The 21460-nt window shown below is 44.2% G+C and overlaps 3 protein-coding genes across 5 annotated transcripts; 1 reads left to right on the forward strand and 2 right to left on the reverse strand.

Annotated features, from left to right (window-relative positions):
• Window positions 1–2591: 2591 nt before the first annotated feature.
• ela2 (elastase 2) lies at window positions 2592–5270 on the reverse strand. 2 transcript variants are annotated; one of them, XM_056422692.1, is made up of 8 exons: window positions 5225–5270; window positions 4921–5009; window positions 4735–4832; window positions 4233–4355; window positions 3972–4108; window positions 3388–3533; window positions 3096–3248; window positions 2592–2727 (listed from the first exon to the last, which is right to left on the reverse strand). In XM_056422692.1, the coding sequence occupies exons 1-8, from the start codon at window positions 5259–5261 to the stop codon at window positions 2710–2712; spliced, it is 801 nt and encodes a 266-aa protein (XP_056278667.1). In that variant the 5' UTR covers window positions 5262–5270; the 3' UTR covers window positions 2592–2709. The 2 variants fall into 2 exon arrangements, with proteins under 2 accessions (XP_056278667.1, XP_056278664.1); XM_056422689.1 differs by lacking the exon at window positions 5225–5270 and having other exon boundaries at window positions 4921–5055.
• A 1148-nt stretch (window positions 5271–6418) lies between these two features.
• On the forward strand, window positions 6419–9095 carry ela2l (elastase 2 like). Its single transcript, XM_056422693.1, has 8 exons — window positions 6419–6458; window positions 6601–6689; window positions 7062–7159; window positions 7550–7672; window positions 7785–7921; window positions 8103–8248; window positions 8713–8865; window positions 9011–9095. The coding sequence occupies exons 1-8, from the start codon at window positions 6419–6421 to the stop codon at window positions 9026–9028; spliced, it is 804 nt and encodes a 267-aa protein (XP_056278668.1). The 3' UTR covers window positions 9029–9095.
• A 5156-nt stretch (window positions 9096–14251) lies between these two features.
• tmem51a (transmembrane protein 51a) lies at window positions 14252–20357 on the reverse strand. 2 transcript variants are annotated; one of them, XM_056424009.1, is made up of 3 exons: window positions 20210–20357; window positions 18276–18743; window positions 14252–17528 (listed from the first exon to the last, which is right to left on the reverse strand). In XM_056424009.1, exons 2-3 carry the CDS (start codon window positions 18692–18694, stop codon window positions 17120–17122), a joined length of 828 nt encoding a protein of 275 aa, XP_056279984.1. In that variant the 5' UTR covers window positions 18695–18743; window positions 20210–20357; the 3' UTR covers window positions 14252–17119. The 2 variants fall into 2 exon arrangements, with proteins under 2 accessions (XP_056279984.1, XP_056279985.1); XM_056424010.1 differs by lacking the exon at window positions 20210–20357 and adding an exon at window positions 19873–20201.
• Between the last annotated feature and the right edge of the window lie 1103 nt (window positions 20358–21460).

Consider the following 21460-nt stretch of genomic DNA (forward strand, 5'->3'; position numbering starts at 1 on the left):
TGCTTAAGGAGAGGTGTTGGGATGTTGTCATAGGGAACTTGAAATCCTTTGCTCACAAGCAATAGATGAGCTTGAGTACTTCAGAAGAAACATTTGAACACATCAGCTGATATGCATGAACTACCACACCAAGAGTATGCACAACAATTTCCACCAGTCATACACGTGGTCAAAAGGTTATGAAGCTGTTTAGCAGGACAAAAATATATTAGATCCATGAATCCCAAGTCCTCATCTGAAAAGTGTTGAAATGTCCCACTCCCCCAAATTACACAAATTATATGCTGATTTTTTTCTTTAATTGAACACCTAAAACACACAACTCAATTGTGTCCTTAAATTGTAGCCAAAAATAATGTTCCATTTATGAGCCTCTGAGTCTAAAATATAGTGTCTGGCATAATAATGAAATACTATTACATGACAGTGGGCAGGTAGCGCAATAATGACCTTAATTTAAGATATTAGAATTAAATGATGCACGCGAGACGTTGTGGTGAAGGACGGCGATGGAGATTATTTTTTTTTAAGTAAAATGCAGACTCTGAACTGGGCCCTGTGCAACCGTCTAACCCAGATAAAAAGACCAGTACGAGTGGTGGTAAAAATAAAGAAACAACTGAGTTTGAGACAGTGCAGTGAAAGTTATCTTTCGTTTGGATCCGACTGCACCGATCCCGCTATGCTTGGTGTGGAGAAAAGCTATCAAACATCGCCATGGTCCCAAGCAAGCTGAAACGTCATCTCGTCCCAGAACAACAAGCACGGTTACTATTGTGTTCACCTGCGCACACAAACTGAGAAACAGGTCACTTTGATGAGGACATCCACAACTGTGTCTGAGAAAGCTCTCAAAGCTACTTAGGAGCTGAACCGGAGGCCACATCAAAAAGCCCACACACTGTGGCAGAGACATTAATACTACGGACCTGCAGAGCCGATGACAACGAGATGCTCGGCCCGACACGGTTCACCAGGGAGCTAAAGTCTCAGTTCCAGGTAACACAATTGCCTGACCTATTGGTGACGTGTCTGCAGACATCGACAGCATTTGTTTTAGAAATATATGCCTCAGTGGGAAATCTGCACTATAACTAGATGAGTCAACTGACATCAGTGGACGTGCTCAACTCTTGGCCCAAGTGGGTTTTGTGGATAGAGACGCCCAGAGACAACTTCCTATTTTGCACGGCTTTTGGCAGAAAAATCTTATTAAAAAAATGCTGTGGGAGGAACTCAAAGTGTTTTTGACTGGTGAGAGGTGCGATGATGCAAAGCTGCTCACAAGTGAGGAGTGGTATGCGAGGCTGCCATACATGGAGGATATATTTTAGCTCTTGAATGAATTGAAAAAAATCGTCCTTGTATCTATACCCTCGCCCTCTTCATCCCTCTGCCTTGTTCCTTCCTCCCGAGAGAGGGATGAGGAGGTCGCCACCCTCGCCACCTGCATCCCTGATTCTGGAGGCCTTCATCCCTCGCTAGATTCTGCCAAATCTGCCTTGTCCTCTGCCCCAAGGCAGTCTCCCAAGCGAGGGACCCTCGACCCCTTCCTCCCACTGACTTGTGACTTGTCCCTCAACGCATGGCGGTCTCCCGAGCGATCACCCTCTCCGCCTTCATCCCTCGCTACCTTCTGCCCAACTAAATCTGCCACCACCCTCGCCCCCTTCATCCCTCTGACTTGTCCCATGCCGCAAGGCGGTCTCCCTCGCTCTAGAGACCTCCGTTGTTTGCTACGTTCTGCCAAAAAAGAGTCAGCCGTGTTCCTTGCAGCAAAGCGACCTCCCGAGCGATGGACTTGCCGTGATGTGAGTGGATCGATCATCACGTAGAAAGATGTTCAGTCGTTGTCTCCAGGGAGTTCCCTGTGTTTCGGCCACACGAATAGCTTTGCCTTGTGTGCACATGAATATTTCAGCTGTGGCGTTGGCTTGAGGCCACAGCGGTGTTATCCGGCGGTGATGAAATCCTAGATGGTCTGCAAACTGGGAGAATTGGTCGCTGTTGAATGTGGGACCATTATCGGTTTTCACAACTCTGGGGATTCCAAACATGGAGGACACTGTATCCATGACCAGAATGACTGTGATTGCCGATGTTGACCCTACAACTGGGTAGCGTGTGTAGTCCTCCACGATGACAAGCAAGTAGTCTCCAGTAGGAAGCGGTCCACAGACGTCTGCACTCACACTATGCCAAGGAGCTTCTGGCGGCTCAGTTTGTGCAACTGGCGTGTTGGTCCGACATGCAAGAGAACTGCGCATGCTGCTTCGGCTTTGTGATCAACATCGGGAAACCAAACCTTGGTGGACAAATGTGTCTCTGTGTTATGTATGGAGATGAAATTATTTTTCCCATATGATGTATTTTGCTCTTTGCCTTTTGTTGTTCAATGGAATTTGTTGGAACCCAACCCGTAGGCCTATTAGTTTGTGTTTTTGCACATTTCGGCTGGACTGACATTTATATAGATATTAAATGGACATTCAAATACTGTGTATGTCTTCAAAATAGTCTCTTTGTTTTATTGTTTATTTTTAATACTCAGTATTTCTGTCATGAGAAAACAATCATTCGTCAACACCAGGTGTCGTTGGTAAAAGGTCTTTATTACTGATGAAGTGTTGACACTACAACACCACTTTCATGACGGATTAAGAGTACACAGAAGTGCAACAACGAACAATTTTACAAAACATCAACGTCTTAGTTTGTGGTCATCACCTGGAAAAAAAGAAAGCATAAAGAGAACATTTTAAAATGCTCCACTTGATGGCGCCAGACCTCCAGGTCTTCTTAATCTCTAACTTCCACTCAAATCTCCTGAACTGCTGAGTAACTCGAGTTCAACATGAGATCATTACTGTCTATCATATTGTGTATATTTTATGAAAAATATTTCAATCAGGCAGAAATTAGAAATACATTTTTAAATAAAACAATTTTCCAGATGGTTTGTCTAATGTGCCAAGTAATAAACACAATTAAAAAAAGTGTCTGTCCATGAGTTTTTGATCAAATAAAACTAATGTATTTGTGTATCATGAGATATTTTGGACAAATATTCCACGATCCAATCTTTTTTTACTCACGTTGTTGATCCAGGGGATGTAGGCGCTGACCCGAGTGAAGACCGAGGGCTTCTTGGGGTAGTTGCAGCCCCAGCTGGAGCCGAAGCTCACCACGCCGTGCACGTCCCAGGACCCATCAGGGTTCTGACAGTTCAGGGGACCGCCGGAGTCTCCCTGCAGAGGAACACAGAGCAACGTCACAGATGATGGCAAATGCTTTGCTAGAATTAAATGTAGAGATACCAGTGTAAGGCTGGGATTTAGTTTTATAGTGACTGTTATTAAACACGAAACATAAAGAAATCAAACTCACGTTGCAGCTGGCCAGCTCTCCGTCTCCTCCAGCACAGACCATGCTGCTGGTGACCAGGCTGCCCCACCAGTCAGACCTGGTGCAGGTGGAGCTGCCCACCACAGGGAGGAGGGCCTGCTGCAGGATGTCGGCAATAGGACCTCCAGCTTTGGGGGAGAACGGGGCATTCGGATTCAGGCTCTATCAGACTTTGTCTATTCCAAAACTAGCTTCACAAGGTCCAGTTTCCACTTAAAGATGGGTCAACACCAAGTTTATTAAAGATCCAAAAGTTTGATTTGTATCATTTTGTGCAAAATGCTTCTCACAAATTTCACAAATGATTTCTTCAATGGTGAAATTATAAGAATGAACTGTAATCACTCAATACATTTATGTAATCATGATGTAACATACTGTTGTATTAGTAGGATGAAAGACATGATTCAACCCATTAAAATGTATCTTAAAACTGAGAAGAAAAGGTGGAATAAGTCACAACTTTGACAGGGAGGTTGACATAACAGATACAAGAGGACATTATTGTTGCCAGCCTGGGGTGAAAGTTTATTTTTCTTTTCTCTTTTTTAATGAAGAGGACTTACTCCAGAGACGACCCCAGCCGGTGACGTAGCAGGGAACATCGTGGGCCAGGATGTCACCAGCGTTGGGAAGACAGGCCGGCATGACGGCGTTAGACACAGTGACAGGTGATGACAGCTTGATGAGGGCGATGTCGTTACTAAGACATGAAGGCAAACACACCACGTTTACAAACAGTAAGAAACGGTGTCAGCATTATTAGCAGAACACCTAAGAGCTCAGAATAGTTACGGCAGCACAATATACAGAATGAGGGAGCTCACCGGATTCTGAAGGAGTCCCAGTTCTCGTGGACGACGATCTTGGCGGGGCTGAGGGCGATGGAACCAGCCTCATTGTTGACATTCAGATTGTGTTTTCCCAGGACGACTCTGTAGGTGCGACTGCTGCTTGGTCGGAAAACAAACACACAGGAACAAGGGTCAGAGGTGCTTCGATCTGGGACCTATTTAAGAACTATTTATTTATTCAAGTACCAATACAATATCTCCACTTCATGTCATTATATTATCATTTAACTGTGAAAACTCTGTTTGAACGAATACTTTTTGTTACCAATTTATTTGTTTTATTCTATAATTATTTCATGTAAAAAAGAGATAACTAACAATCAGTTAGCAAAGCTCATCAAGGCCCTCTTCTGTTTAAGGACAACAGTGTTACGCCTGCTGTGTCTCACATATCAGACTGCTAAGGTAAAGATTAAAACACTTATTTTCCCTTCCGTTCTGCCTCTAGCGACCCCGTCTACCACTGGCATCTCACCCGATGCAGTGGGCGGCAGTCAGGACCCACTGGTTGGAGATCAGGGTGCCACCGCAAGTGTGGTAGAAATTGCTTCCACTCTTGTACTGCAGAGACACCTGAGGAGAACAAATAGGGACGCGTCTTATGTCTTTAAAACAAATGGAGGGAAGACACCGGATTTGGAGAAGTTTTAAAGAGGCGAACCTGCCAGGGCCAGCTGTTCTCACGGACATCTTCTCCACCAACCACCCTGGTGACGGTGGGCTGGAAGGTGGGCAGGCCGCACCCGTAGGCTGAGAAACAACAGTACAGAATATGGGCATTCATCAGCAGCAACATGACATGTTATGCTTTAACTGTCAAAGAGGTTTAAAATCAGATTCTTGGCTTCAGGATCAAATGTGAATCTGTTAAACACATTGCTTCTTATCAAACGTATCAACCACTTCCTGTTAGAAGAACGTGGACAGTTGTGTGAAGCGCTACATGTAATCGTATCAGAACTTACCACCAGCGACCAACAAAGCCAAGATCACAAACTTCATTGTGGCAGTCTTCAGTAGAAGTTCAGGGGGATATGCTCCCGCTTATTTATAGTGTGTGAGCAGGCCTGTTGCTCAACTTCTATTTGCTTCAGAGCCTCCAGGAAAAGTTGGTGGGAAAAATAAATTAACCATGGAGATAAGTAAGCACAGATATCCCCAAATAGACATTATCTCCTTAACTCAACCTCTGTGAACCTCACAGGTGTCTCACTGTGACCTGAGCTGGGCCGGTCTTTAAAATGTGAATAACAGATGATGTTCACGCTCTGTGGCTGTACGCTCATTTGAAAATGGTAAGTCCGTCTGTATTGCTTCGTCAAAGACATTAAAAGTTGCTGTCTTATTCTTTTACATGAATATACACAATGCACACAATCAAAATGGAAGTTGCCAGGCTTAGCACATTTGTAATTTGTGATATTGGGCTATACAAAATAAACTGAATTGAATTGAAATTAGAGGTCAATTTATGGTTTATATAATAACATTAACAATCTTAAAGAACTGCAAATAAATAGGCACATCAGTGCTTCAATGTGATTATTAAAGACACATAAGACACATAAGCTGCAAATAATAAAACATGATTGTTTTGTAGCTGGTATTATTAGAATAAGTATAATTCCAGTAACATGTAGAATCATCTGGTGCGTGATAAAGTTTAATTTTACTGTAATATGTTCTACACATTACAAAGAGCAGTTATTGCAATCAATCCTAATACACAGCGTTGTTTTTATAGATGTATGCAAGTTTTACACATAGTAATAAATACTACAGTATGGCCACAATAAAGATTCAGCCCTTACAAGAGCAAGAGGAACTTCAGCTGCGAGAGGAAATCAGAGGGAGGACTACATTTGATGTGGAGTACGGCTCTTTGCATCAACTGCAGCTCTGAGACAATAAAAGCTCAATAAAAACGTTAATTCCACTGACTTTACTAAGCAAGTTCATAATTATACATAACTCCAGGACACGTTGGTCTAGTAATCCAGGTCATTTCAGGCTGTTTTGATGTCCACTTAGCTCCACCCCAATATTAACGTTATTCAAAAGAACATTTCCAGGAATTTCATCAAGTTTCGTAGGTTGCGTAACATCATGGAAGGTATAAATATGTCAGATGTTTCCCTGCAAACAGTCGAGATATAGACATGATGAAGGTCCTTGTTTTTGCTCTCTTTGTTGTTGGTGGTAAGGACCTTACACACACACACACACACACACACACAGTTGCAGCCATCTGTCTTGAGCCATTTTCTCATGCAGCTTTCTTTACATCCTGAATGAAGCCTAACAGTTGTGTTTCAGTATCCGTCTCTGTTTGCCATTTCAGCCTACGGGTGCGGCCTGCCCACCTTCCCCCCAGTGGTGACCAGAGTGGTTGGAGGAGAGGATGTCAGGCCTCACAGCTGGCCCTGGCAGGTACAGAGTGCACATCAGCTGTCTGAAGCTCACTTAGGGCTCAGGAGTATAGGCTGATAGCGAAGAATGTGACAAGGAGACTAAAACTAAAACTATTTTAATATCAAGCTATGTTGATCGAGGCAAGTTTATTTATAGCATCTTGTGGGGCAATTTAAAATTGTTTTACACAGGACCAAGTATTTAAAAAATGCAAATACATTAACATTTAATTATTTAAATTAATAAAATAAAATATATTTAGTCAAACGGAAATAAAATAAAAAGTGTCTGAAGCCAAATTTAATATTGGAAGAAAAAACAAACAGTTGCATGTGTGCCTGTAAACTGTAAGTCTCTAAATACAAAGTGTATTGTGTTCATATGTTTTAGATCTCCCTGCAGTACAACAGACAGGGTGAATGGAGACACACCTGTGGAGGTACTCTGATCTCCAGCCAGTGGGTTCTCACAGCTGCTCACTGTATCAGGTATGAAAACTATTCATGATGATGTAATGCAGCACTGCTATCTATACTAGATATATTAGATATAATCAGTGACAGAGGTCGTGCCGTATGAAAGTATCAAATAGGTATCAACTGTGTGGGGATTGAATCAGTTTAATACATTTTTACCAAAATCAATAAATTCCGATAATCAAGGGACAGAATATAGACACTTATGCAGCAGATTGCAAGCTGAATTATCTCGCCCCACTACCACGAGTCTGGGACACAACAGTAGAATACATGCTTGTTAGAGGACCATATTTTCATATAGAATCCCAAAACCCTGGCTGGTAAGTTGGCTGGTGGCGTTTTTTAAGCTTGATGCAGAACATATCACCTCTTCCTCTTCATCTCTCTTCCAACGTGCAGCAAGACCAAGGAGTACAGAGTGGCCATGGGAAAGCACAACCTGGTACAGGCGGAGGACGGTGTTGTGTTCATGGGCACCGCGAACATTGTCGTGCATGAGAAGTGGAACTTCTTGTTCATCCGGTAAACAATAAAATAAAAACTTCCCACTAAGGCTATGAATTGCAAGACTGAAAATCAAAGAGATTCATGTTTGCAGGTCTTGGATGAATCTAAACGTTTGTTTCCTCTCCAGTAATGACATCGCCCTGATCAAGCTGGAGGCCCCCGTCACCTTCTCCCACAGCATCATGGCTGCTTGTCTCCCCGCTGCTGGCTTCCTCCTCCCCCACAACGAGCCCTGCTACGTCACTGGATGGGGCCGCGTCTACAGTGAGTGCCCCATCTCCTTCCTCAGCTGCCATAATATGCATCATATCTGGAACGCGAGTGGTATTGTTCTAAAACGATAAAAGGAAAGTTATTTGTTGGCCTGATCCCAGAGTGTTTCTTCGGAGCTGAAACATCTGCCCTGTTAAGGTTGTGTTGCTCATCAGTCGTCTCCTTCACACAGCTGGAGGTCCCACCGCTGACATCCTGCAGCAGGCCCTGCTGCCCGTGGTGGACCACGCCACCTGCACAAAGCGTGACTGGTGGGGTTTTCAGGTGAAGGACACCATGGTCTGTGCCGGTGGAGATGGAGTCGTGTCTGGCTGCAACATGAGTCTAGAATGCCGTTCCAATGCTTTCTGAAATCAGTAAACTGAAAACTGGTTCGTCTGTCATGCCTTATATAGACAGGGCATCGCAATTTGAAGTTTTGATCTTTTTTGTATATTCTCAAATATTTACTGATTCCAGCCTCTTAAATGTTATTGTTTTTCTTCTTCTGTGATCTTAAACTAAATATATTTTGTTTTTGAACTAAAAAAAGGATTTAAATATGTCTCTTTCTGAGACATCATGGATCAAACAATTAATTGATCAAAAGGAGGAAATTAATAGATTGAAAATGCAGTTCCTTTACATTTCAGTCTTGAGATTCTTATGCCATTACCCCCGAAACAATCGGAAAACTACCTCTCCTAAAAGGCCATTTTGGTGAATAACGTTCAGTATTTCAGTGGGAGGGTCAGTTCAACGGTCTCCAAAATATAAAGGGATGCTGTTTTCTCGTGACTCAGGGTGACTCTGGCGGCCCTCTGAACTGCCAGTCGGCGGATGGTGCCTGGGAGGTGCACGGCATCGTCAGCTTTGGCTCCGGGCTCAGCTGCAATTTCGCCAAGAAGCCCACCGTCTTCACCCAAGTCAGCTCCTACATCGACTGGATCAGCTCTGTAAGCTCCTGAACATCTCACTACACCCCTGCTGATTGATTTCAGATGAAATAGTCGAGAACAATTAGAATACATATCCTGTGTGTTATTGCTGAAAACACGACGCTGTCCACATTATAACATGTCTCTATCATCTCTTTCACAGACAATGGTGGCCTATTGATTGAACATGGTCCTGGGAAGAATGGACATATATCAAATAAATAAAATATGCAACTACGAATCGAAAAGTTAAGATTTTGTGTTTTATTTTGATCAATGCTTTATTACCTTCGCATTGAAAATGCGGAAGGTTATGTTTTGATCGCCGTGTATTTATTTATTTATATATTTATTTGTATGCGTGTTATTCGCATAACAAGAAAAGTTTTAAACCGAATTGCATGAAATTTGGTGGGATGATTGGTTATTATCCGGGGACCATTTGATTAGATTTTGGGACAAAGGTCATGGAAAGGTCAAAATCTTCTTTTTACCATAGCACGGTCAATTTGTATCCAATTGGCATGCAACTAATGCCAAAATGTTCATAATTCAATGCCCAATCTTGTGATATGCGAAGGTATGCGCTCTACCGAGTGCCCATTCTAGTATATTTAGTTTGTTTCCTGATAATTCACTAGCAGAAAAGGATGAAATGTTGAAGTATTGATGGGAAAATCCTGTCCCCAACCACATGCTGTGTTCTCAGTCCCTGAGTCGGACTTTCTGCACGTGTCAGCCAACCGGCTAACAGTAGCAGTATAAATACCAGCCGGTTGGTCATACAAGATTTAGACTCGCACTGCATACTGCCATGAGGAGGCTACTGGTTCTCACATTTCTGGTCGCTAGCGGTAAAGCGGTTTAAATCTTCTCACATAAGTTACTTAACGCTCATTTTCTGTAGTGTATACCAGGTAAACAGTCACTTATGCTGTCTTAAAAAGAGAATTAATTCTCACGTTAAAAAAATTATTATGTGTTCAATGATCACTGAATTATGTTTAGTCTAGTCTCCTGCAAAAATGACAATCGACAATATACATGTCCCAGCCTATGGATGCGGCCTTCCCAGCTTCCCTCCCGTGCTGAGCAGGGTGGTGGCGGGAGAGGATGTCCGGCCTCACAGCTGGCCCTGGCAGGTGAGCTCATGTCTAATGTGTTAAAACATGGTCACTCTGACCACCACGCGTCGCTTTCAGAACTACATTTTCATTTCGCCTCGATAGACAAAAATGATGACACCTACAGTCACCCATCTCAGAGTCTTCTGTATTTTTTTAGTGGTGATGAATTCCCACCACAAAGGGATGAAAGTTAAAATGGATTAGAGAGAGAATTAAAAGGGTCGGAATGCACTCTGTCCTCTCACTGTGCTCAGATCTCGCTCCAGTCGGACAGCAGTGGGCGCTGGAGGCACGTCTGTGGAGGCACCCTCATCTCTTCGGACTGGGTCCTCACTGCTGCACACTGCATCAAGTATGTCACAGTCATCATCATCATGGTCACAATACAGCATATTCGTTTTGTAAAGGCTCACCAACCATAATATGTATTATGTCGGGATCCATTGATCCATGATAGAGGTACGTACCTTTGGCCTTTTGGGACTCTTCATTATTCATCTTATACTCAGTCAGTGGAGATTCAATAAGCCCAGGTCATGAACGTATTATGTATTTAACATCCCAAACCAAAGGGATTGGCCTGGAAATACTTCTTGACCAGGACCAATTCTCTCTTCCCACTCTCACTCTTTATTCTCGTTGAGGGACAGTTAGAGTCATCTCAAACCAATTAGCGGGGAGTGGAACAGAAAGTCTACATCAATGCCCTAACTGACCATGTGCAAGAAAACTAAACAAGATGTTCTCACAGCTCCAAGAGGTCGACTCAAAGCGTGCTGCTGTATCCTCACCCTCCACCTCAGCCAGGGTCACATGACCCAACCTGTTGACTTGTATTCAGAAGTCTTGAAGGGAACGCGGTTGTCACACTCCATGAAAGGGGATCGCACACTGCACGACACCTCAACACGTCGTCATTAATTCCCTTCTGTGGCTCAGACACTTTGCTATGTGTTGTGTTATTCACCCTAAAGTCCAACACTCTAGGGGAGCGGAACAGCAGGGCTAACGTCCTGTTGTGTGAACTACACTCTGGCATGGAGTGGGAAGGTGTAGGGGCCGCACTTGGATTGGGCCTAAGAGTTGTTGGTTTTGAAAAATGAACCGGGGTAATTCTTCAAGTATTCAACACAAATGGCCGCCATGCCTGAACAGAGAAGGAAAGTGCATTAGAGACGTTTTTCTTCCCAGTAAATACATTTTGTCAAACGTCAACGCTTCAACCATGCAGGTAAACGCAGCTCGGTGTCCTCAGCTAACGTGCATGACCTCCACATGACTAGTAGGCATCGGATTCTGCAATATTCTCCAACAGCTTAATCACAATGTTGTACACACAGGCAGAAACGTCAATAAAGTGCTGTCTGAACCCCGGGTCATCTGACATCCCACAGTGACCGCTACACCTACAGAGTGGAGCTGGGTAAACACAGCCTGAAGACGAGCGAGCAGGGCTCGACAGCCCGCAGAGCAGCCACAATCTTCCCTCATGAGGACTACAACTCCATGCTCAGCCGGTAACAGACGCTCACACAGCTACGTCAGCATAAGCAGCCACTGACCAGTTCACTGTTTGTTTTTTTAAAGAGGATGTTGATGCAGCAACACATTAATATACATACCTGCAAACTTGTCACCATTCGGTGAAATTCACCGTTTTGAAATCAAAATAGGTCATCCACGTGAATCGTGTAGATCCGAAGAGTTTTTGTTTTTAGGGGTCAACTGGGGGGGGGGGGTCAACTGGCCGGCCGTGTTTCTGAGCTTGGAGTGAGACACGGAGAACACTGACATCTGGACAGTCAGTATGAAGCGACAGAAGGAGCTGTTTGCCTTGCTTAGCATAACAATTAATGACACATAAACAACCCTCGCCCACTTAAAAGTTGTTTCTTGGTGTAAAACATATGAACGATGAAGCTTCAGTAAGCTAGCGTAGCACGAAGATTTGAGGCAGGGAGAAACAGCTGTAGAGAAGGTATTAAAGTTACGTTCGCTCGCTGTGGGGTGCTGTGTGTTGATACACTCAAAGAAATGACTCATTGGATGAACTCAATTAAATTGTTGGCAGGTTTTCCATTCAATAATTATATGCAACTCCAACTCAAATTTAGCACATCAGTGCAATAAAATGTAATTAAGTTAGTCCAACTCATTTGTATCAAATACATCTAAAATAAAATAACGATATTCATTAAATTAAATAAATTTGTGTTTGTCCAACTCAAAATATAAACTAACAAAATATGCAAACTCCACACAGAAGGAACACCCCGACTGGGAATTGAACCCACAGACCTTTGGCTGTGAGGCGACAGTGTTAGCCACTACACCACCATACAGCCCTGAAAGTGTCTTCACCTTGTAAACAACTGATTTTCATCTGGCGCATGCGCAAAGGGTAGTCCTCAATGAAACACATTTATTTTGAGTTGATATGCGCACCATCTAACCTAAATAAATCTAATGAATGAAAGTATTCATACATTTTGTGTTACACCCATTAAATATAAATATCTATTTTTGTAATTGATTTATTTAAATGTATCAAACAATATTTAAATGTGTCACCTCGAAGAAGGGCTTGAATTGTTTTTGTGAGTGTAACCTAAATAAATCTAATAAATGAAAGTATTCATACATTTTGTGTTACACCTATTCAATATAAATATCTTCGTTTTGTAATTGATTTATTTAAATGTATCAAACAATATTTAAATGTGTCACCTCTAAGAAGGGCTTGAATCGTTTTTTTGAGTGTAGAAGTGTGTCGGAGTTAAAGAGAAAACAGTTCATTAAGGCTCGCGCCGTTTAGCTGGCGGGCAAGACATTCTCCGTGACGTCACTGAGTCACCATGGAAACATTGTCTGCGCTTTGATGCCGTGACGTCGCTCGTAGTCGTGACGTCACGGCAGATTTAGTGTAAATAGCAGTGATTTCCAGCAGAGCAGCACCGTGATGTGACGATCTCAGGAGGAGTGGGGGGGTGGTCCCCTCGTCCCAGCGGGGTGAATGCTCCGTAAGTCTTGTGGCGTTTCGCTGAGTCGCCTCGTGTGACTCTCCGACACTCAGCTGCATCGCTTGGATGGGGGGATCCTGGCGGACTCACAGAAAGCGGTGGGATTGACTTGTGGATCCCACAGAAGGAGCGGGGGGGGTCGGCCCCCCCTCCCGGGATGGGGCGGTTTGGTGGGAGTCACCTTGTGTGATTCTCCTACACCACATCCCGGGGTGGGGTGGGGTTCACAGAAGGGCGGATCGGCTCGGAGAGCCGATCATTCAACAAAAGCAGCCTGAACTCAGATTATATATATGTGTGTGTATGTATGTATGTGTATGTATATATATATATATATAATGGGCTGTGTGTGTGTGTGTGTGTGTGTGTGTGTGTGTGTGTGTACGTGTGTGTTTCAAAGCCAAGGGGGTTTCACCTCAAACACATATCTGTAAAGTTATGTGACTCTATAATTGTTCACACTGAATTCTGGTATCGTGGTAGTATCATGATATTTATGGCAGGTATTGTCTCAAAGATCGTGACAACCAGGTAGAGGAGAACAGACTCGAGGAACAGACTCGAGGTTGAGCACAAGACTTGAAGACTTGTTCAGGCCAAAAAGTTGGTTCATGAATGACCATATTATATATAATGACAATTTATATGTATTACTATTATTATAGGGCCCGGTCACTGACTTAGTGAGAATGGTGGACCTATTCTCTTAAAATGTTTATTTTTATGTAGATTTGTGGTCAGAACAATCAAATGACCGTAGTTCATACAACATGTGGCGACAAAAAAAAGTCACCAGCACCCCCCCCCCCCCCCCCGTCACCTTTTTCACTCCTCGTGAGCTTGCAGGCATGAATATAGAATACACCAGACTTAGTTTTTGTCATTACTTTTGTATGCCAGACCGGGGCGTGCTGATGGAAATGTCACTCTTGCCTGTCTTCAAAACTTGAGCCCTGAAATGGTGTTTGTTTACTCCGTAGGTCATGACCAACTACTGAAGCCGTTCAAGACCTATGATTTCGGTTCTTTCTCTCTTCGTCTTCCTTTTTGTTGTCGAGCAAAATAAAAACAGGAAAATGTTGTTGAGTGCAAATAAACTGAGTTTAGAATCATTGGTTTTAACTTTTAACTTAAAGCTAAAGTACTGACCACGTCCAGGACACGTCCAGATGTTTCTGTCAGGAGCTGCACACAAAAGCACCACGCACAGTAACACAATGAGAAAATATGGATGTCAGGGGATTCCACACACACACAGTTAGTTAACAAATACTTTCTTTAATTTCTCATAAATATTCATGACATGAATGGGTTTTTACTCTAAGAAAATAACAAATTTCCCACAAACAAATTAGAATGATCATAGAAAAGCACATTTTCACAGTACAACAAATACAGACTGAAGTAGTAAAAAAAAGAAAAAAAAGAAGCAATAATAGATGAACAAACGGCATGTATTTCAGACACTCGTCAAAGTAAAACAGAAAGTGACCGCTAAATCAAAACACTGATTTCATCATTGTAAAACATTTGGACTACAAAAGTAATAAAATCAATCACGTAGCTAACGGGTCCTTTGCAGATGACGCACGACAAACTGTACGCGACAACAAATAAAGAATTAATACAACGTTTGGCAAGAGAGACTTTGAAATGTTGAATTGTAAAAGACAAACCTGAAGTGACTCAGCGATCTGGTTGCCTTTTGCTTCCCAGAAAATATGCAAATATAGCATCTGACCAGCTGACAGTGACCGAGTCGCTTCCTTTGCATCAACTGCAATGACTTTGACCAAAACAGTGTGAAAGTGGGTGATGACGTCACTAATTTAAAGTGCCACAAAACTAATGAGGAAAGACATCCCCTCCCTAACATGTGTCCGGTTTAACAGACTGGCTGGTAAAGGGCTTGGCTTCAGCAGTTCATGTGAGAACAAGTCCAGCGGGAAGAAGACGAGAGCTTTTCAAACCGCGTGAGGCTGGAGCTCGGACCGGAGCTCGGACCGGAGGCCCCCGAACAGCTGCCTTTCTTCTCCGATCGGACGATTCTCCTCGTTCTTCCAAGTGAAAACAAGGCTGCGGGTCAAGCTGTGGTTGTCGGCATGGCGACGAGCGAGCGAGTGAGCAACCGGTGCCGTTGCTGCGGCGCAGCTGTGCCGTCAGAGAGTCATTCTGTCGGTCACCTCGAGCCCGGAGACGACACCACTGCCTTCACAGCTCCGTGTTCTTCACAGCTCTCAACTATTCACACGCTCCCTCCATGACGCCCGCGCTCGCTTCATTCTGCACTCGACAGTAAACGCAACGCTGCACGGGAAGAGCAACACAAGAGCTCGGGTTCAGTCGCACGATGTCTTCGGCACTTGACTGGACTCTAGCGTGTTCAGCTGGAGGGAAAACTCGCTCTGCTGCCGCAGGCCGATACAAAGGAGAAATCTCCCATTCAAATTAGACCGTCGGCCTCCTCGAAAGAGATGTCTCTAAAAACAGGAGCCCGATGGCGAGCATTGGTGCCGCACCAGCAGGTGTAAATGAGCAATTTGGCCGTTGAATCCACCACGGAGCGTTTCCCTCTCCCTGACCCACATCCATCCAGTCTGACCCCACAACCAGCTCTGGAGGTCATCGTTTGTGTTTTGGCACGTGTTGACTGTATGGAGGAGTCTTATGAGATATGCCTGGAGACGACGTGTTGTCTGCGGAGCAAAGAATCGGCACACAAGGCAAAGTACACGGGTCAATAGTGAGCTGAAGACACGGCTGTGTTTCCAAAAAGCGAGCGACATTTGGACTTTTATCGACCCGTTAGATAGAAACTCGACTTTGCTTCAGTGTCTTTGTCCCCTTAGTGGGTCACAGTTCCTCCCTACAGCTATAGTAATGATACCATGTCACGGCGTATTCAGTGAAACAACAGACATTTAGGAATGTTGGACCATGTCCTGCTCAGGAAACAAATATCCACAACCGTAAAATGGTAAACAGCTGAAGTCGCCGCCCCCTCCCTCCAGTCCACCATACCGTGTCCTGGACAGGGTTCTGTCTTATGAAAAACATACAACTTCTCTTCTCTTCAAATATACTTTCCTGTAGAGTAACGTCAGAGTGCCTTGATGTTTTAAGGGAGAGAAAATAAGAGACATTTTGATTGTATTCAACAACTACAACTCCCTTTGGGTTTTGGGAGAGTGCCGATGGCCAAGCATCACGGGAGCTGGAGCTGACCAATGCTCACAAAGCTTTGTTTGTTCTCGCTCATCAGTAGAAGTTTGCTGTCCGATAGATAGCCCATCTTAGAATATGTAAAGAGAACCCCAGTGCCATGTTTCAGCTTTTCTAGGGTGGCAGGTAAAGGAAAAACCAGACGAAGCACCAGAAGCGAATACAAAACACAGGAAACTCTCTCCAACACCGGTCAGCACGACGAACGCATCTCGCATTGACCGCATCGCTCTGGAGGACCAGGAGACCCTATTGTTGACAGCGAGGGAGGGTTTGTGTGTAGCGTGCCACATCCGGTCATGCCAGTCCATACAAAGACCAGTCACTCGCCATGGAGCCGACATTTAGTAAACCGCTGGCAGTCGTCATCCAAACGCTGCCAAACAGCAGCCACTTCACGAAATGATCTATTTAAGTGAGTCTCTCTCTCTCTATCTCCCTCCCTCTCTCTCTTTCTCCCTCTCTCCCTCCGTGTGACCTCGCCTGTACAGTCGTTGCACGGTGAAACACATAAACATAATGCAGCAACAGAAAAGGACTTGGACCTCAGAGTGCAGTGTGTTTGGTGCCGTTGATCCAAAGTGCCACCGGGTCACAGCATCTGTCCCGGTGCGGAGGGTTGACAGCGACGACGGCCATCACTATCTGGCTCTTTCGGTTTCAGAGAGCCAAAATTTAAAAACCGGGAGGTTTCCCCTGTTGCTTTGGAGTGATGTGGCACGAGTTATGCATTACAACTAATACTGGACTATATCCTTGTAGAAAGTGCCACAGCGTATTTGCTTTTGCATGAAGTGCCCTGTTCAAGTCTCGGTATAAAAACACAGATCCAGATCCACAAACGGGGATCGCGGAGGATTCCAGGGATGTCAGTAGATTGTCTGAAACACGATCAGCTTGATCTTAAAGCGGCGGCATTTTATCCTCGTACTGCGGCGGTGGGGTCAGGGGTTCTATTCTGAGTCCAGTAGCTGGCAGAGAGTTATCAATGTTTTTCATGTGCATCTTCTCTGATTTGATCCTGCGGATCTTGATAGGGAGGAGCTTGCGGCTATTTTTCCCAGGTCTGCGATTCGATGTGGAAGCAGCCGCAGAGGGAGCAGTTGGTGCCGGGGTGGCCGGCTGCGATCCGGGAGTTGTGACCTCCGACCCCTCGGATTCAAACTGCACACCATCAACTTGGACAAGGTCATCGTAGGACGGTAGCTGGGAGGTGCTGGGGCGAAGGTTGCTCTGACGGACAGGGTACTGGCCACTGCCGATGGCCTCTTCGTAGCTGGGCACAGCGTACCGGTGGGCTTGTTCCTCAGCACTGCACACAAGAAAAATCAATCAATCAATGTCATTATTATTCTCAAATGTCTCACCTGTGTGCTGCCACAACAGAAAGGACTTGACGCGTAACAGTATATTTTTTTAAAGAAGCAAATACGGGCGTTACTAAATCGATAAAGATAATTTTTTGCTTTAAGTCAAAAAAAAGTTTCAAGTCGCAGAACTTTTCCGACTACATCTGGATTAAAACACAGATTTGCACTTCAGTGGCACTGGGATAGCACTTATTATGGTACTTTTGTTGTTCGACTGAGTTGAGGAAATGTTACTTCCTGTATTCTTGTTGTTCTTAGTTTATACTCTAGGTTGAAATGCACTTATTGTAAGTCGCTTTGGATAAAAGCGTCTGCTAAATGTAATGTAATGTAACTTTAAAGAGACATATGACCTCAGTGAGCTGACTTGATAAATACAATGAATAAATACCAGACATGGTTTTTAGTACCATGGATTATTCATGTATTCACCGACTTTCATAATACTCTGAAAGCAATATTTGATTATTGTGTCCCAGTGTTATCCGTCAACAGCATTTAGCAAAAAATGTAAAATTAAAAAATCTACCAGCAAATGTGTCCACTATGCACAACATTCGTCAGTTTACATCGTCAAGTTAAAGTTCTGCTCTCAGACATGACAACAACAAACAAACATATTGGAAAGCATACTGGTCACTGCTGCGGTCCAAAGGTTGTTGAGCTAGGAGAAGTTTAATGTGACCTACGTTTGTCTTTCCTCCTGCTCCCTTGCCGCCGCTCCTCCGCGGCTGTGGGCCTCCTGCAGCCTCTGCTGCTCCCGCTGTTTGTTCCTCATTCCCAGACACAAAGACAGCAGCAGCATGACCACCCCGGACCCCACCAGCACAAAGGCCACGGACGACGCTTTGTGTTTCCTGCCACTTGTGTGTCCGCCTCCTCCCGAGCTGCTGCTGCTGTTGCTGCTGGCCCCGTCCGCCGGGACCACGCTCCACACGATCATCACGATACCCAGGGCAACCAGCCCAACGCCCAGAGCACACAGTGCATACTGGGAGCCGGAGTTTCCACTGTTTTCATTGGTGGTGGTGGTGGTGTTGTTGTTGTTGTTATTGCCCGTGCCTTCCCTGCCAATGGGGCTTACTGGCTCATCCACACTGGAACGCATCTCGTCAGTCCCTAACCTTCAGTGAGACCAGCTCCAGTGAGGTCAACAACTGGGGAGAGAAGGGCATGTGAGGTCAGACACGGAGAAACACACAGTCACAGAAAGAATAGCACAACAAAAAGAGAGCTGTTATCGGCCTCACTGGTCAGAGCAATCGGACAAGCACTGAGATATTTGTTCTTTGTGAAAGAACTTCACTTCAGTACCTTTGTCGAGGCTTCTCAGAAAGTGTGTGTCGCCTGCTCAAAACTAACGGCAGACTAGCCGGTCAAAGTTACTGGTCACACAATGCAAACACATCACAAGGGTAGATAAGGACTGGTCACTGTACAAAGTATCAGTACGCTATGTTACTCTTTTTTCCCATATGTTTGGTTTATTGTATTGATCATTGTCAGATGAGGACAGCTGGGAGCGGTTTGTATTTATTGGACCTGTATGTAACCAGATAAGTCAATTGAGAACCACTTCTCATCGACCAGGAGGCGGCTTGTTACAAACAAATACAACGGAAACATCTCAACCAATTGCTTACAAAAATGACATCATAACATTTACAATATATAAAATACACGCAGGGTTCCTGGAGAAGCGAACGGAAGCAGTGATCAGAGACGATGGTCATGAGTTACTGAAGAAGGGTAACCAGGGGATGGGGGGGGGGGGGAGATGAACTCTCACTCAACTAATGGAATCTGTAAATGATATTACCTCTGTGACAATTTGATATACCAGTAGGTACACTTGAACACATGCCCAGACCTGCTGGGAGTGTGTGAGTGAGTGCAAGTGAGTGCGAGTGTGTGTGTGTGAGTCTTTAATTTGTGAATACCCTGTCGCTAAAGAATGCATGGTATGAGAAATAAGTCTGCTCATCATGGCAACTAGAAACTGCCCGTTAGCCTCCCACACACACGGACACACACACACACGGACACACACACGCACACATAGACAGACAGACACACGCACGTTGTGCAATCCAGAGGAACATTTATGTGAAGATATATGACATATTATGGACTTGTGTGAGAGTCCAACCTAAAATGGTTATATTTCATCACATGACAGGTTTTTACAATAAAGTAAGTAACACATTGAGCTCATCAAGATTCTCGTAGAACATTTGGAGTGTGTGTGTGTGTGTCACCAGTCGAAAAGAGTTGCCAACTGTTTACCTCTGAATGCCTCTTGCTAAACCCTGTCCCCCCCAGTGGAGCTCCGTGTACCCGGCGGCGTGGGGCCTCCTCCGGGTGTATTCATGTCCGCGAGCAGCTCGTTTGTCCGCTACTCAGCTGAACACTGGGCGGGTTGCTGCTCACTTACTCCGCTATCCGGTTGCTTACTTGGACCACGTCGGGATCCGTAGCCTGAAGCTGCGCAACGAAAACTTTCCACAAACTTTAACAACTTCGGCTACTGTGTAACTTTGAGTAATATCTCCACGATACAAAAAAAAGAAGAAAAGAAAAACAAAAGGAAATCCGCGAACCAGGACGCCGGCTTTACACTCACCTCTGCATCGCTTCCACGACACGTACAACTCTTCTTCTTTCTTCTCGAAGCTGAGAGGTGTGGCGCTTATTTCCAAACCCCGCCGACACGGACGACAGTGCGCGTGGCGGTCATTTGGGGACGAGCAGCAGCGTTTAAGAGAGGGGAACTTTGCCTGAGACGGATGGGCCCAGACAGAGAGGGCGCAGGAGAGCGGGGAGGGGGAGGGAAGGGAGGGGGGCACTTCCAGTTTTACAATTAACTCTTTCGCTCTCGGGGTGGGTGACGTGACGTAGAGAAACTGTGTGTGGGGGGACTTTCTTTGATATATATCCTCGGGACTTTCCTGGCAGGAAAAATGTAATTTGGCACCACTTGCATGTGAATTGTAGTTCGTGTTCAGTACATTTCTAATTGAACCAGAGAGGCGTTATATTGTATTATAAAAAAAGGTTTTAAATAGTACATTACTTGATTAACGTTACGTTTGAATGATATTTAACAACTGCTTATGAACTCAACGCGACTAACAACAATGTCAACACACAGCAGCCCCATAGTCCTCCTTCACGGCCTTATTTTCATTGCAGACAATGATAGAAGTAGTCAGGTTTTATTTTAGTAAAAGTATAAATACTTTACAGTCTGGTGCAAAGAAAAGTCCTCCATTCCCAACTACTCATTTTAAAGCATCAATATATATATATACTTAGAGTATAAAGTAAAAGTTCAGAATAATATATATATCTATATATATATAGACGTCATAGGCTATATAATATATATATATACGCACATTATATTATCTTGTGATATAATATATATATATTATATTACAGGATCATATAATAATGTGCGTATCACTTTGATATTGAAGTTAGTGAAGGTGCATGTGGTTATTTGAATCACTATATACTGCTGGGTAACTTGACCTTCAATAGTTCATCATAAATTTTACTTTGATTTATATTTTGTATCATTAATCAAAATATAGTAACTGAAGCTTTGAAATACATGTAGTTAAATGAATCTCACCACAATATGGTGACAGAGCTTCTTGATGGCCATTAAAATATGTGTCATTCTGTCTCGACAGCTGACTCACTGTGTACTTAATACTTCCCCGTGCAGTGACCTCTGGCGAGCCCAGGAGTTTCATATCAGGGCTTATGCTAAACGACCAGATTACTTCCTCTTCGTGTATTTACCAACTCCTCGCCGTCAGTCCTTTCGTGCCCTTTGGGACAAAACCCCACCGGCAGGAAGATCCAG

This window comes from Pseudoliparis swirei, chromosome 9, assembly GCF_029220125.1.
Source record: "Pseudoliparis swirei isolate HS2019 ecotype Mariana Trench chromosome 9, NWPU_hadal_v1, whole genome shotgun sequence".
Lineage (NCBI taxonomy): Eukaryota > Metazoa > Chordata > Actinopteri > Perciformes > Liparidae > Pseudoliparis > Pseudoliparis swirei.